This window comes from Cebidichthys violaceus, unplaced genomic scaffold (assembly GCF_023349555.1).
Source record: "Cebidichthys violaceus isolate CVI_PGR_0920_01 unplaced genomic scaffold, fCebVio1.0.p SCAF_14, whole genome shotgun sequence".
Taxonomy (NCBI): Eukaryota; Metazoa; Chordata; class Actinopteri; order Perciformes; family Stichaeidae; genus Cebidichthys; species Cebidichthys violaceus.
Window position 1 is genome coordinate 13,418,383 of NW_027176307.1, and position 16,006 is coordinate 13,434,388.

At 43.7% G+C, this 16,006-nt stretch overlaps 1 protein-coding gene across 3 annotated transcripts in view; it reads left to right on the forward strand.

The window, feature by feature from the left end:
- The window catches only part of pak5 (p21 protein (Cdc42/Rac)-activated kinase 5), a 65,754-nt gene extending 50,693 nt beyond the window's left edge, over nucleotides 1-15,061 (forward strand). For all 3 annotated transcript variants that reach the window (XM_068708985.1, XM_068708983.1, XM_068708984.1), the window contains 9 exons: nucleotides 444-1,283; nucleotides 5,283-5,492; nucleotides 6,588-6,729; nucleotides 6,837-6,991; nucleotides 8,184-8,317; nucleotides 12,063-12,189; nucleotides 12,730-12,855; nucleotides 12,949-13,083; nucleotides 13,171-15,061. In XM_068708985.1, coding sequence (XP_068565086.1) covers nucleotides 444-1,283; nucleotides 5,283-5,492; nucleotides 6,588-6,729; nucleotides 6,837-6,991; nucleotides 8,184-8,317; nucleotides 12,063-12,189; nucleotides 12,730-12,855; nucleotides 12,949-13,083; nucleotides 13,171-13,326 — 2,025 coding nt within the window. In that variant the 3' untranslated portion in view covers nucleotides 13,327-15,061. The remainder of the gene's footprint in view (nucleotides 1-443; nucleotides 1,284-5,282; nucleotides 5,493-6,587; nucleotides 6,730-6,836; nucleotides 6,992-8,183; nucleotides 8,318-12,062; nucleotides 12,190-12,729; nucleotides 12,856-12,948; nucleotides 13,084-13,170) is intronic.
- The last annotated feature ends 945 nt before the right edge of the window (nucleotides 15,062-16,006 follow it).

Consider the following 16,006-nt stretch of genomic DNA (forward strand, 5'->3'; position numbering starts at 1 on the left):
AGGGAAATGGGGCAGGAATTAGCCACTTCAGTCCACCACTGCTTTCATTTTAGCATCTGAGGTGTCCCGCTCATTTATCCCCATGCATTTTTGTAGCTGCATCCCAACTCGCAACAACTAGTTGTGTAGACTGATGCCTGCCGCTCTTTCAGACGACAAATTCCTGGCGTTCATTTTATTGCAAGTGATGATTGATTTCATACTTGTCGCGAAGCCCTGATACACATGAATTGAAATTCCAGCCTGAAATTTGACGTGTTTTTAGTCGATTTGAAGTTGATTAAACAGGAATTTCAATTCATCTCATTCAGTTTTCAGCCAGGAATGATTTAAACTGAAATTGAATGTACTGCAACCCAAAGTATCAGGGCTACTTCCATCAAACCTTAATGCGGCCGACTCTCCTGTATGTTTAAGTGTAAATGTGTTTGTTCTTCTCGTAGACCATTGTTCGAGGGAACCGGCCGCCCAAAGACGCTTCCATCAACGGCCTTCTGGAGGATTTTGACAACATCTCAGTAACGCGCTCCAACTCCCTGCGTAAAGAGAGCCCGCCAGGCCCCCACCAGGCTGGAAGCAGCTCCAAACCCTCCGGCAGCGGTCACCCCAACGCCCCGGAGGAGAATGGATTCAACCATTACTATTCCCGCTACTCCTGTGACCTAGACACCTCCAGCAGGGACTTTTCTCTCGATCCCAGCAAGCCAAGCTTCTCTATAGACGGGGACTGGGCAGTTGGGAGGCACTACCGATTCACCAAGCAGAATGGTCACTCGTACCCCATTCGCAGCCCTTTCTACCCGGACGCCATGCCCCAAAAATCAGACTATGGCAAGCTTCCCCCGGACTACCACACCTACTTGGAGAGCAAAGGGCGCTCGGCCGATGAGGTGGCCTCCACGGTGGGGAGTGGTGTGGGCTCCAGCGGCTACTATCGGGCGTCCGTAGGTGGCTCGTCCAGCCAGGACTACCGGGACACTTCAGTGGGCACGCCATCTCGTGCCTCGCTACACAGCGAGCAGATCAACTACCCAGACAGTGAGTGGAGCTACGGCGGCCTGCGGGACGAATACGAAAAGCGACCCAAGAGTTCCTATGTGACGCAGACCAGCCCCACGCCGGCTATACGGCAGCGGTCTCGCTCAGGCTCCGGGCTGCAGGAGCCAAATGTCCCTTATGCGGCCAGCGGGGCTTTCAAGAACCCACCACAGGCCCACCCATACAGCTCCTACACCTACCCTCGCCTCTCGGAGAGTCTCGCTAACTCACAGACCTTAACCAAGGTAACTGCACCAAACGCCAAACCACGCATTCTAGTAAATCCTTATAAAAACATGAAAACAGTTGTGACGGGGATTTTGACAGTGTTTACTCTAAACTGCAGAGCATGTTGTATAAATGGCTACAGCGGCTGAACAGGAAACGTGTTTCAACACAGCACACCCCTGAGAAGCCTGTAGAAACATTTCAGAGAAAATTACACAGATGTGTTCCCACATTTACTCCCACCTCCCATGCACCTGCAGTCTCTTTCAAACATTCTGTCCTGTTCTTCTTTCTCTCTATGTTTCTAGTTCTCTCTCATTCTCGCTCTATACATTTTTGCCTGGCCGTCTTGCCGGATAGATGGTGTCAGCTGATAATCTACTCTTCCCTGAAGGAGGCAGGCGCAGCCACGTACAGAATTAACCCTCTACATTAGCCACTGTCTCTGCACACAGATCAATTAGTGCTCATGCTGACCATCGACCAGAAAGCTCCGAATTACAGAAGAGTAACAGACTAGACAAAGAGAGGCACAAATGAACGTTGAGAACAAAGAAAGACGTGAGAGCCAATGACATGGCTGGAAGAAAGTGAGAAAAGAAAATGATTACCAAAACCAGAGGAAGTCAAAGCAGGAAAAGAAACATGCAATAATCTGCCATATTTTAATAGTAATTCTGTGGTTTTACTGTGATCAAATTGTATAAAAGCTAAATGTACAAAAACGACAAAGAAAAAGTGCAAAGAACAAATAGAACATTAAACAAAAATCTGGTCACAAAAGTACACTTTTAGCATTCATTTACAAGATAATATGGATTTAGAAACGGTGTTTCTGAGGTGTTATGAGCAAACATTAATAATAGTATTTATGTAATAACAAAGAGGCTTAAATTAGAGTAACATGTCTTACTTTTTAGGTCCGATCAAATTAGTTAGAATAGTTTTATTATCACAGCTGTGTGTCATCTGCATAGAAGTTGTATGTCATGTTTGCAAATGATGCCATTAGGCTACTTACAGTGTTATGTGTGTAGAGAATAAAATCAGACTCAGATATGAATCTCAACCGGTTCCGTACGTCATGGTATCGTTGTTGCTCCTAACCAAAGATGAACAAACCAGAAGATTCCTTAGATTACCACCTCAAGATGATAAAAGTGCAAATTTTGAAGTAAGATTATACTCAGCAGATTGCCAGTAACATATTGTTGAAGGGAGAAAAAAAAAATGACAGTTAAATTAAAGGTACAGATTTGATTGTCGGTGAAATTACCAGCGACATGACGTGCTATTTATGCCATTTTTTCATAGCATAAAGCTTCCCATCGGGTATGAAACAACTGCACTGTAAGTATGTTGGCTTTGGGAGAGCGTGATGCAAGCTGTGATGTGCTCCAGTGGAGCGGTGGGAGAGACCGAGATACCCAAGAGATTGTTCTCCGACATCAGCAAACAAACCTTCCATGCATTAGTGGCCGTGTAATGTAACCATATGTTTCCAATTTACTCGTGGCGGTTCTTTCGTAGCAGCGTTATTAAACAGAACTGCGTTTGCCAGGGTAGGAGATAGCAGGGGGTAAAGGTGCTGCAATGCAACAGCAGGGGGAAGTCCCAGAAACAGCAGTCATTCCATGAGGCGCTCCTCATATCATTTCTTTATATATTCTTGAAATCATTCTCCAAAGCTTTCAGTGCCCCATTAGGCCCATTAGAGGGGTGTGTGTACCGCTATCACAGCTTCTCCACCATCCCTGCTTCACGTGCACCAAGACCAGGAGCTGAGAGGAAAAACTGGGTTTGCTGATGTAGATCCCAGGGTGCCTTGATGAAAAACCATTTAACCTGCATGCTTCAGTAAATAGCCACTCAGAAAAAGAAAAAAAAAATACTGCCACGGAGAATGCAAGAGTAGCAGGATTGGAAGTGATGCAGGAGAAGGTCATTTTTCTTACATATGGTTTATTATTTCCACTTTTGGAGTCGTTGTGCTTGAGGAGGCACATTTGCTTCCCTGAAAACAGAACAGGATGTGTAGGGAATGCAAAGATTTAACGGGACGCAGTCACATGCGGAGCTTTCATTTTGATCCGAAAAGATATGAACTCCGTCTGACTATATTAAGTGTATTGTTAGTATTTGGTTTGATGTTCTATGCGCTTATTTTCGTCAAATCTTAAATCAAATTAAATATAGGCCATAGTGAAGAGTGGGCCGAGGAATCAATGCTTCCTAATTTGCCTTGTGATGTTTGGAGATTTCGCAGCAGTGGTATGAAAAAAAAAGAAAAAAGAAAAAGAAGAAACAAGGAGTCATCTGGCAGCTTAAGAATCACTATTCTTCTCGGCTCATGGACCTTGTAACAAACCCACCCGTCTCTCTCCGCTCTCATTCTCTACCTTTTCTTCTCTTTCCCTCATTCAGCCCACTCACACCACTGAAGTAAATCCTTCTTTTCCCCTGCTGTTGTTGGGAGCCGGTGGGGATGTAACAGTAGACAGCACAGTGACTTGGCCACACACAGTCACTCACACACACACACACACACACACACACACACACACACACACACACACACACACACACACACACACACACACACACACACACACACACTTCCTCTCTCTCTCTCTTTCTCTCTCTGTGTGTTTTGTGGCGAGTGCGAGCTCAGTGCCGCAGCTCTCGGTGACAAATTGATGTTGCGGCACTTTCCCTTTCTGCAGCCTTAGCATAAAACTGGCCGAACGATGTTCCACCGCGGAATTCAATTTCACAGTTGAGTTAGGTTGTTGATTACCCTGCCAAACTCAGATTAATGCGCGTTTAACCAACATGGATCAGGAGACCCCTGGCTGACAGCCAGCCAGCGGTGCCGGCCAACGGTAGAGGGGGGGGGGGCAAGACTGGGCCGTCCCAGCAGCACCCCCCCCCCCCCCCCCACACACACACACACACACACACACACACACACACCTGCCTGAGAGTGATTGATTAAAAGAGTTCACACCATGTAATTATACACCATCCCAACATATCAGGGCTCCTCCTCCTGCCCTGTCTATGCATGCGTGTGTGTGTGTGTGTGTGTGTGTGTGTGTGTGTGTGTGTGTGTGTGTGTGTGTGTGTGTGTGTGTGTCTTTGTGAGTGATAGGCACAGAGAGAGAAACAAATAAAAGGAAAGAGAAATAGGGGGAGTATTTTTATTATTAGCGGAAAAGATAGTAATAATTAATCTCCGCATGGTGGAGGCAGCTTGATCCACGACTGTCTGTACCGTCCACCCTGGACTATTGATATTTAGCTATTACACTGTCATCTGCTTTGTATTTGGAAGATAAATTGAATCACAATAACATTCTTTCTTTATACGCTTGCTGCAGTCCATTCAGTGCTCTGCTGGTGTGAACGTGACTGATTGTCATAGACTGTGAATATACCGGCGGAACATGCACGCATCGATTTTTCTTCCATTACATTACATTTACTTACTTTCCTCTGGCCAGCCATAATACTCGACATTAGACATGCCAATAAGGATACCACCAGCATTTTACACCTACAGAGTATGACATAGACTGTGACTCTGAAGTATTTGTGTGTGTGTGTGTGTGTCAGGCTGAAAGGAGTTTCTAGGACCTTAAGGAAGAGGTAGGTGTGTCCCAGATCCCGGATGCTCCCTGGGCTCCTGGTTGATGAATGGAGAAGTTGAGGAGCATCGTAGGGTGGTAATGATAAAGTAGGGTCCCTGTCCCGTGCGCTAAATGTCCTCTGTTAGGCCTGTCAAGGGCTAATGTACCTGCAAACGTCCCTGGAAGTAAAGCTGGCATTTCACAGCGGACATGCGTTTACAGTGATGCATCCAACACAGTAGCATCTTCCAGTAATTTACGCTGTGCCAATGCTTACAGTACACACACAGTTTCAGAGCCTTGTGTAGCTGGACAGTGTTTTTTTTTTTTTCTTCACGCTTTTGATCGACCAATCACGTAACCTTGGCCGTGTTCCGTCTTCTCCAGGGTGACTACGAGCGTCCTGCGCGGGACGGCAGTCCCCAGGTTACGGGGGGTGACACCTACCCCCGAGGGCCTCTCAAGCAGCCTCAGAGCCACATCAAGCCGCCGGGCTACCCTCCGGCACACCTGCCCTACCCTCCTGTCTTTCACCATTACAAACCTTCACCCTACCATCACCCCCCCTCCCAGCCCAGCCCACCGTACACCCCTCAGGTACAGTGTGTTCACTACATTCACTCATACATTTCAGATACGCTCCAGTCGGGCTTTTTTTAGGGCTGATACAATTTTAATTCATTTAAAATTCCATTTAATTTGGATGGGATTTGTCCATCTTAAAGGTGTTTTCTCCTGTTGGTAAACATTTTACCAGAGAGATCCAGCATAAGACTTTTAAACTGAACCATATATCTCCAAATTTACTGTTCGAATTATTTTGACAAACTGACATTAGGTATTCTTTTTTTAATGCCGTTTGTTTATTGATTTTTCATACACAAATTGACAATAACGTTGAAAAGTTTGCATGTGACGTAATGTTATAGTTATATCAGGTATACTTTGATGATTTGAGAATATTATTCTGCTTCTTAAGCCAAATAAACCAATTGAACTTTCTGAATAATGCATTGTAGCAAAGCTTAAACAAATCTGTGAAGCTGATTTTGAGGATTTTCATTGCGTCAAAGATAATAGTAGAATAAAGCATTTTGTGATGTTTTGGAAGTCACGGTACTTTAGTTAACCTGCATGAACTTCAGAAACCAAACTACACCAAGAACCAGTCAGGATTCATTTTGAGCAGTGTGTGAAAATACCTGGTGGTCCCTCCTTCGTAGTGCTCCAGTGTTCATGTCAAAGTCTTACACAGACTCAATACTCACTACACAGGATACAGCAAGCAACTAGGCAGCACATGTCTTGCACAAACATCCCCGTTTAGGTCCAGAAACAAAAATGAAGACAGGCTCGTTTCGCGCAACTTGTTGCAGCTCTGGCCGGCTATGTCGTTTGCTGCAGAAAATCGTCTATTCATATTTGTTGTCGCTGGACAATAGTAAGCTTTTAAAAGACATTTCTGGTCACATATGCAAGCAATTTTAGAGACCCAACAATATTTTTATTTTGAGGCTTTCAGGGGGACTCAAGTGTCAATCAAGGGGTTTTAAAACACCTGTATTTTGCACACAAATTTGGGTTTTTGGACTATTGTCAGCTCAAAAGTTCTTTTAAAAATGTTCCAAAAAACAATTTATGAAGGGAAATATTATCTCTGTCTTTCACTCTGTGTGTGTGTTTTAAACACAGGGGGCCTACTCACAGCCTTCATCGCCCTACATCCCCCCGGGGGCCTACCCGCCTCCTTCCTGGGGGTCCAGCTCGGACACTCAACCCTCCAGAGTCTCTCATGAGCAATTCAGAGCTGCACTCCAGCTGGTGGTCAACCCAGGTGGGAAATGGACAATAAATAAGCGACACCGCTTCGGCTTACATAAACTGCTTTTATTATTCTGTCGTGACATGGAAGTTAGAGTCTTCTTTTGCGTTCGCCTACAGGCGACCCTCGGGAATACCTGGACAGCTTTATCAAAATCGGCGAGGGCTCCACGGGCATCGTGTGCATCGCCAGCGAGAAACACAGCGGCAAGCAGGTGGCTGTGAAGAAGATGGACCTCAGGAAACAGCAGAGGAGAGAGCTACTCTTCAATGAGGTGCGAACGACTAACAATCCTGGTTGTTATTAGTTCATTCAACGCATTCACTGCAGGTCTGGTTTTGTATGTTACGCATGTGAGAATTAGTAGAGGTTTTATTCATTTTGGAGGCTCGATGTTGGATGTTATACTGCTACCGTAGGTCAGCTTGACCCACACAGAGCTTGACGCCCACGTGCGAGATCGGCGCTAACGTTCGTCAGATTGCTGAGAGCTCAAACAAGGAGCAGCAGCAGAGATGAAACTGCTTTAAATAGCATCATTAAACATTGGCCAAATAGATATAAATATATCCCACCATCACACTGCAAAACAGCAGCTTGCCTACCGATGGAAAAAAAAAAAACACAGGTTCACTTTGCTTCTATTTCCCTGACACACATCCGTGGCAATCAAACCACGAGCACATTTTCACATGTGTAATTGCAATAGTCTGCAAAAAAGGGAAGTCGCACTGAAAACCCCAATGAAAGGAAATTATTCATAGCTGTCTCTGTTCACGGTATGCAAACTATTGAGAAATGAGCTCCATGTCATTTGCACTTGAAAATATGAAATAAATTGAAATAAATTATATTTGCAGACAAACTTCATGATTGCTTGTTCAGTGGAGAAAATGTGAATTGAGTGAAGGGCAGACCTTAAATTTCATTTATCAAGCAATATTGCACTGATTCTATTTTGGGTCTGAGTGTGTGTGTGTGTGTGTGTGTGTGTGTGTGTGTGTGTGTGTGTGTGTAGAAGAGAGAGAGAGAAAGCATGCATGCATACATGTGTTCAGTTGGGAGCTAATTTGCTTTGTGTAATCGCATTCATTTCTGAATGTAATCCTTTTATGGTTAAGCCGCCGGAACATGTTCACATTAGAAAAAGGAAAGTTAAATTAATAGATAATTAAAAATGACATGACTAAATTGAATACATTATTGAAATAGTCTATGATTTATTTGTAACATATTTATTGCATTCATAACATGAATCCATATTTTGGATTTAGTGTATCAAAACAAGCAATTATTATTATTTTTATTATTACTATCGCAGTTTTTATAGTTAAAATAATAATAATAATGATAATAATAATATTTATAATAATAACGTTACATGAAGATATACAAACAAGTCATTTCCTGTCTGTCTCCCTGTGTGTGTGTGTGTGTGTGTGTGTGTGTGTGTGTGTGTGTTGTAGGTGGTGATCATGAGGGACTACCATCACGAGAACGTGGTCGACATGTACAACAGCTACCTGGTGGGAGACGAGCTGTGGGTTGTCATGGAGTTCCTCGAGGGCGGGGCTCTCACTGACATCGTGACTCACACCAGGTAACTGGAATATCGAATATCAGCAGTGTGAAAAATACCAACGAGACCTTCCGTAAACTACTATAAATATACATTTGAATATGTATATTATAGTGATTTAATGTACATTTGAATATGTCTTTATTCGTGGTGTGAAAGCTCAGAAAAATCGACCTGGTTCCTGAAAAGATAATGGTGCTTTTTTCCTGTTTCCAATAGTTTTTATTTTAAAAAATAAATATGAAGTTACAGGCCAGGAAACAGAACCCCTGAAGCTCAAAAACTAAAATGTTTTTTAAAATTTTTCATGTAGGAAACTACACTTTATTTTTTGTGCGGATTACACCAACGTTATGAAACACGTTGATTCGTTAGAAGAACTTTTTGTTACTTTTGGACGTAGCCATGCTAGCTGTTTTCCGACGTTTTCAATCTGTGTGCTAAGCTAAGCTAACTGTCTGACATGAGAGTGCTGTCAATCTACAGCTGTGTTCTAGACTGTATTCAGGCGAAAAATGGTGATAAGAGCTAAAATAAACTGATTTGATATATTTCTGCTGCCAAGAAATAAGGCCACGGCTTTATGTGTGTCATGTGTGTGTGTGTGTGTGTGTGTGTGTGTGTGTGTGTGTGTGTGTGTGTATGTGTGTGTGTGTGTTCAGCGACTTGGCCTTGAGTGTGTGTTTAAATACTGCGACACACAGAGAAAAGCCACCATACGGAGGAAGGCTCGCGTCCTCCATTTTTATTTGAAATTCCCGAATGACCGAATGCCTGTGACGTTCTGGTGATGATCTGGTTCATCAAATGGATGAACTGGTAACCGGCAAGTAAAGCTGCGTTGTTCTAAAATCACAAGGTCATTTAATTCGCTCCACACGTCACAAAGATCGGAGGATTTCACAAAACAACACGGGAGAAACCAGCAGACTGCGATCCAGTCGTGCGTTAGATAGTTTTTCGGATTATTGTTCTCCAACTTTTCCTAATTGCCTCTCTGATGTTGAGTCGTGTTTCTGAGCCGCCGCCTCATTGTTTTAAGCTTACTTTGTGCTTGGTGTTTAATTACAGTCATTTGCGTGGAGTGTCAGCATTAGCGCTGCGCGGTGTCGGGTGCTAATAACACGCTTTGGTGAGGCTGAGCACCGCTGCTGCCGCGACGTATTCTGAACGGTCTCCCACACAGATGTTTGCTGTGTGTGTGTGTGTGTGTGTGTGTGTGTGTGTGTGTGTGTGTGTGTGTGTGTGTGTGTGTGTGTGTTTCAGAGAGTTTCAGTTCACACATGAGCGCTTTTAGAAGTACTAATGAAAATCCCAGTAAAGAGGATATTATTGGGCACACACGTGATCTTTTACTCGCCCCTTTTTCCTCTTTTTCAGTTTGTTTAATTTTAAGTGGAAGTAAATGTGTCCCTTTTTTCAATAAGACACTCAAGACACACATTTCAACATCAGAACAAAGACAAAACAAAGAAAGAGGAAACAACATGTTTGTTGAATTGATCTTAGCACCTAAAACATCCTTATTCGATTTAGTTTCCTTAGCAACTACACAAACTGCCCACTTGATTTAATCATCAGGCATTCTACGACACCGTGGTAATAATATAAGGAATATGCGAGAGTGTGTTGTACTTTATAATTTCAGCCATATTTGTCCAGGTGACGGCTTTGTGCTATTTCTGTTAAGCCTTTTGTTGTGGAAATAAATGCTGCCTGCCTCGCGTCGTGCAAGCCTCGTCAGCATGAACACACACACACACACACACACACACACACACACACACACACACACACACACACACACATATGCAAGTTAGCGGTGGTAGAATGGGCGTCCGTCTTCTTGAACTATTGCAATCACGTTCAGATTTCAACTATACTTAAGAGTTTGTTAATGACCTGCACTTCACAGGGATTTTAACCAATATAAGTGCAAAAGCAAATGTTTGTGTGTGCGTGTGTGTGTGTGTGTGTGTGTGTGTGTGTGTGTGTGTGTGTGTGTGTGTAATTCTCCTCCCCTTGACAACCTTTTCAGGGCTCATTAAAAATGTTTTTCACTTTGTGTTTGAAACAATTTTCTATATCAGCGATCCTGTTTTGTGTGTGTGTTAATTCCGTGTGTGTGTGTGTGTGTGTGGTGTGTGTGTACGTGAGGGATGGAGGGGGTGGGGTAAGGCGGTGCAGTAAGAGGTGGATTGTTTTTGCATACACGTCTCCACCCGTTCACTTTGAGTTAGCCAAGTTGTTTTTTCCATCAGCAGAGGCTCATTTATCTCTTGTGATTGTAAATGCATAGATGTGTGACTATAAAATCTGCTGCTGTTTCTATATGTGTGTGTGTGTGTGTGTGTGTGTGTGTGTGTGTGTGTGGCCTGGGGGTTGTTTCTCATAATGCAAGTTTATAAGTGACTCCTCCAACAATGGGATGTTTAAAACTGAGCAATGAGATGTAAAAGAAAGGTGTGTGTGTGTGTGTGTGTGTGTGTGTGTGTGTGTGTTGACAGAGTTAACAACGTATACTGTGTGTGTGTGTGTGTGTGTGTGTGTGTGTGTACTCTATATGCATATGAACATGTACATGTACTACATATTTATATGTTTCCTATGCTCGCAAATGAGCATTTCTCTATTTCTGTACATGTATGCGACGGCAGCTCAGAGCGCACACACTCACAGACACACGGCACGGCCAGCTGGGTCTGGATGTTAATGTTCAGTGGAGCTGGGAGTTTCTGTGTGAGCTCAGTCAGACGCACTGCATCACCCTGTCTCTCCATATGGGACCCCCCCCCCCCCCCCCCCCCCCCCCCCCCCCCCCGCCCGCCTGTACATCACAGCTCCAGTCGCTGCCGGCTACAGAGAGAGAGAGGGGGGGGGGGGGGGGGGGGGCATTTCTGCTCCATCTTAGTTGAGTTGAACTGTAGTCTCTTTAGAATGACAGCAACATCTGGAACAGTGATATTTCTACCACCAAAAAAAAAAGGGTGTAAAGCTAAATTATATCTTCTTTAGGTATTGGTTGTGTGGTCCTTTTGTTGTGTGACGTGTAGATTTATTTAAAAAAAAAAAAAAATGGATTTAATACATTCAACTATTTTTTTTTTTCTTAAAAAAACTAAAAATCTGATCTTCCTCCCTCACAAACCACTTTTACCCTTCCCACAATGCACCACAAAGAATGAAAGCACAGGACAATTACATAACAACACATGGATTAAAACAATAAAACTACTAAAAGAAAAATACTAGAAGTAGCTATCAATAAATATAATTTGATGATTAAGTGATTAAGTTTGTTTTTTACTTGGATGATATTGGATGATAAAGTTATCATGAACGTTAGTTACTATTTACTCCATCACAAGAGAGTGAAACAATAAATACAGGGTAACAAAATATATATTCACATGCAGTATAATAAGAACATAATACATACATGAATACAGTCAAAGACCCTACACTGCACTTCCATATCTTTCTAGCCTCACCTCAGACAAAATAAAAACTGCAATATCCTCCCTCTTTTATGACTCCCCCTCTTCTTTTGACAGGTTGTCGGGTTTCCAACCCGCCTGAAAAACATTGACAGTTATAAAGCATCCGCTCTGATTCATCCAGTTGTTTTTGTGTATTTCTGGCCAGATTCAATGTGTCTATTGCAAGTAGTCTTAACTGAAGGAGTTGTTGTTACATTACAACATGTCAAATATGGTCCTAGATGCCCCTCTGCTCGCTGCGTATTAATGTGGGTTTCTCCTCGCAGGATGAACGAGGAGCAGATCGCTACGGTGTGTCTGTCGGTGCTCAGGGCTCTGTCCTACCTGCACACACAGGGCGTCATCCACCGCGACATCAAGAGCGACTCCATTCTCCTGACCAGTGACGGCAGGGTGAGTGCACACGAAGAGCGCGAGTGTGTTTCCGTATATTATTCATTCACACTCGTCCCATTGGGATGCTATTAAACCCGGATATCCCTGTTACATCAGGTATTAATAACCAATGTTGCTCCCTTGTTCCTGTCACTGATGATTTCGGTCTAACACACACACACACACACACACACACACACACACACACACACACACAACACACACACACACTCTCGCTGACCTTCTCCATGGGTGCAGCTTGTCAACAGCCAGTGCCAGAAACTCATCATCATCAATTACCACTCGTGCCCCAGTAATTAAATCCCGCCTAATGCCTCCTAACGAGCTGATAAGACGTGATAATTGAAGGCTAATTAACCGCTAATACGGGAGATTAGTGTCTTCTATGAAAGCGCTTCCTCACAATGGGTCAGTGCACTTCTTGACATCAGACACAGAGGTTCTGCACTTAATACAATCTGTACTGTATGTCCGCACACCTGCACGAAAGAGAGTGGAACCTGAAGGCGGCGCGTTGTTTGCTTGTGCGTTTTGCAGATCAAGCTATCAGACTTCGGCTTTTGCGCCCAAGTTTCCAAAGAGGTGCCCAAGAGGAAGTCGCTCGTGGGCACGCCCTACTGGATGGCACCGGAGGTCATCTCTAGACTACCTTATGGGACCGAGGTGAGGACCACACACACACACACATACATAGATTAACAGTGAGAGACTTCGCAGCGGACTGTATGATTGCATACTGTTTCCGTGTGTATCCAGGTGGATATCTGGTCTTTGGGCATCATGGTGATCGAGATGGTGGACGGAGAGCCGCCCTACTTCAACGAACCCCCTCTGCAGGCCATGAGGAGGATACGAGACAACCTGCCCCCTCGGCTAAAAGAGTCGCACAAGGTACAAAAAAACCCGTCCGCTTTCACTGAACAATATTACTTTTCTTATTTAGCTTACTTCTTTTACATCTACATTTTAAATCCTCAGGTGTCCTCGGTGCTGCGGTCCTTCCTGGACCTGATGCTGGTGAGGGAGCCCTCGCAGAGAGCCACTGCCCAGGAACTCCTCCAGCACCCCTTCCTCAAGCTGTCCGGACCCCCGTCCTGCATCGTGCCCCTCATGAGACACTATCGCCACCGCTGACCTGCTGGCCCCCCCCCCGAAAAACCTGCCCTCCTCCACTCTAACAAAAAAAAAAAGAAAACAGAACCCCACACATACACACACACACACACACACACTACCAAGGGTGGCACTGCCCTCACCCAGCCGAACCACCCCACCGCCCGGTGGAGCGCCACTAACACTCACACCTGTAACCGTGAAGTAGATTAGCTAGAGGAATATCTAAGAAGTTACACTTTTTAAAAAAAAAGAAGAAGAAGAAGAAAATAAAAAAAAAATCCGTTTTTGAAACTATGAAGTGGAGTAGAGGAGTGCCAGTGGAACTCACTAGACGTCCAGTAGAAGCGTGTGGGCTGGCTCGCCTCGTCTTCTCTCTTCCTAGACTGTGAGTCCTCGGCTCCACGTAGAGTTGTAGTAGCCATCGGCGAGCGCTCCAGAGGGGTGTGGCGAGCTGCTGACGCGGTGGAGGGAACCTTGGGGCGCCGCTGCTCTGCCCCAGACCAGAGCAGCGGAGGGCAGAGCGATCAGCTGCGTGCGGAGAGGGCGGTCTTTGACTGGTGCTGACTGTTGGACGGCTGCTGGTCGAACAGAGACGAGCTCTCTTGTATCTCTTCTCACACACTAACAGTGAAAATGTATTTTAGAGAAACTTGTAAGTTTTTCTGTACAGTTTTGATAATTTGCAGTATTTTATCGTGTCGTAACCATTGTGATATGAGCAGTATTAAATAGAGTTTCTGCAGAGATCTTTCCTACTGTTTATAATCCAGTTTTTTGCTTAAAGATATAAGAAATATCCCAAATAAACCCACCTAACCTAACTGTTACTAAAAATACTAAATATATTTATTATCTTACATTTGTAGACAGAACTTCCATTAAATGTTGGGAAAAAAGGGTAATGTCAGAATTTTGTATGACGTTTTAAAGTATTTATTTATTTATTGGAATAGAATGATTCTTTTTTTTTTTTTTGGTAGTGCGGCCTTTTTTTTGTTTTTGTTTGTTTCGATTTTACATTTCTAAAACAGACAGTGCTATCAGTTGTTATATCATCCAAGCAATACCCCGATCCTATTTATGAAGCCCTTGTATTTATGATACTGTAATTACACCATGCATTTAAATGTAGCAAAGAAGGAGTGGATTTGACGAGGGAGAAAAAAGAAGAAAAAAAAAGATTTACTCTACGCAGACCTGTTTTCTTTTTATATTAGGAGTCTCATCCTGTTTCTATAAATGCCAAGAGGCGCCCATCCAAGACGCCCGCCTCCCGCACAGATTTTAGGATGCCGATAAAAAGGTCTCGTTTTCTACTCACATCCTCACTGTCATCATCTCACTCCTTATCCTCACCTCAGTCAGACACACTACTCGCTATCACTGGAACTGTGCTGCCATTCTCATCTCTGGTCGGACCGGGAGAACAGTGTAATCCTCCTCCCCGCATCGTTTTTTTTTACCCCATCATTCACTGTGATATGTAAATACGACTGTGCATACGTGTGTGCGTGTGCGTGTGTGTGTGTGTGTGTGTGTGTGTGTGTGTGTGTATGTCAAAGAGCAAAAGAGGTAGAGCGTGTTTATCTCTGTACAACATCTGAAAGTGTGTGTGCGTGTGCTGCTGGCTAATCCTTGACAATGTGTCAAGACTTGAATGAGTAACACTTATCTGTGGTGTTGGCTTGTACAGTGATATTGCATGTTTGTTATCAGTGAAGCTGGTTTCAATTAAAAAACGCCCATAAAAACATTGAGATGTGTTGCATGGATTTTTCCTTCATCACCCTCTAGTCTCCTCTTCTTCTTCTTCTTCTCTCTCTCTCTCTGTGTCTCATATCAAGCAGAGATTCTTTTTTTTTTTTTTTCAACAGCACACTGTCAGATTATTCCAGGGAGTCCCCTTTCAGCCATCAACAGTTTTATTTTCTCTTTGTTGTTCGGGTCTTCCATATTCTCTAAATTCAACAGTTCTCATTTCCAACTATTTCACCCTAACTTTACCTCCGAACAGAGAAGCAGAAGACACATCCATGGATCGGCGTCGCCATAATATATGAGGTTATTTCTCTTTCTTCGCTCTAAGCCATTTCCCTCTGAAACACTATAATGGGATATTGATTTAGCTTGGACAGAGAATGGAGCTTCTTTCTCAGAGAGAGAGGGATAGAGAGAGAGAGAGGGAGGGGGAGAGAGAGAGAGAGAGAGAGAGAGAGAGAGAGAGAGAGAGAGAGAGAGAGAGATACCTCTGCTGACGGCCCAGTAAATAAAAGCACAAGTACTGGGGCCCTGTGGGACTGCAGGGCATCAATGAGCATATAAAGACTGTAAGAGTCACTGAGTCACCATTAAGGTGAATAGTGTAATACATCCACACATCCTCAACAGGCCAACTGTTCCAAAACACAGAGGTCAGCATCACATTAAAGGCACAGGTGACTCAAGACGGTGAATTTGTTCCTAAAGAGGTGTGTTACACGAGCTTCAAATGCCATCTATTAATATACATATATATGTATTTTTTTTTATAGATTTTAAATAATTTTCATTGCCCTTTGACGCCTCACTAAAGGAAAAGCACAGGAGTAATTAATATCATTAATTAATATCTTCATTCAGGGCAATGCAATTGAAGACAATGAGGTCATGCTCTTTGAGTTTAAGGTGGTTTTCGAGTCATTATTTTTAAATGTGTTTT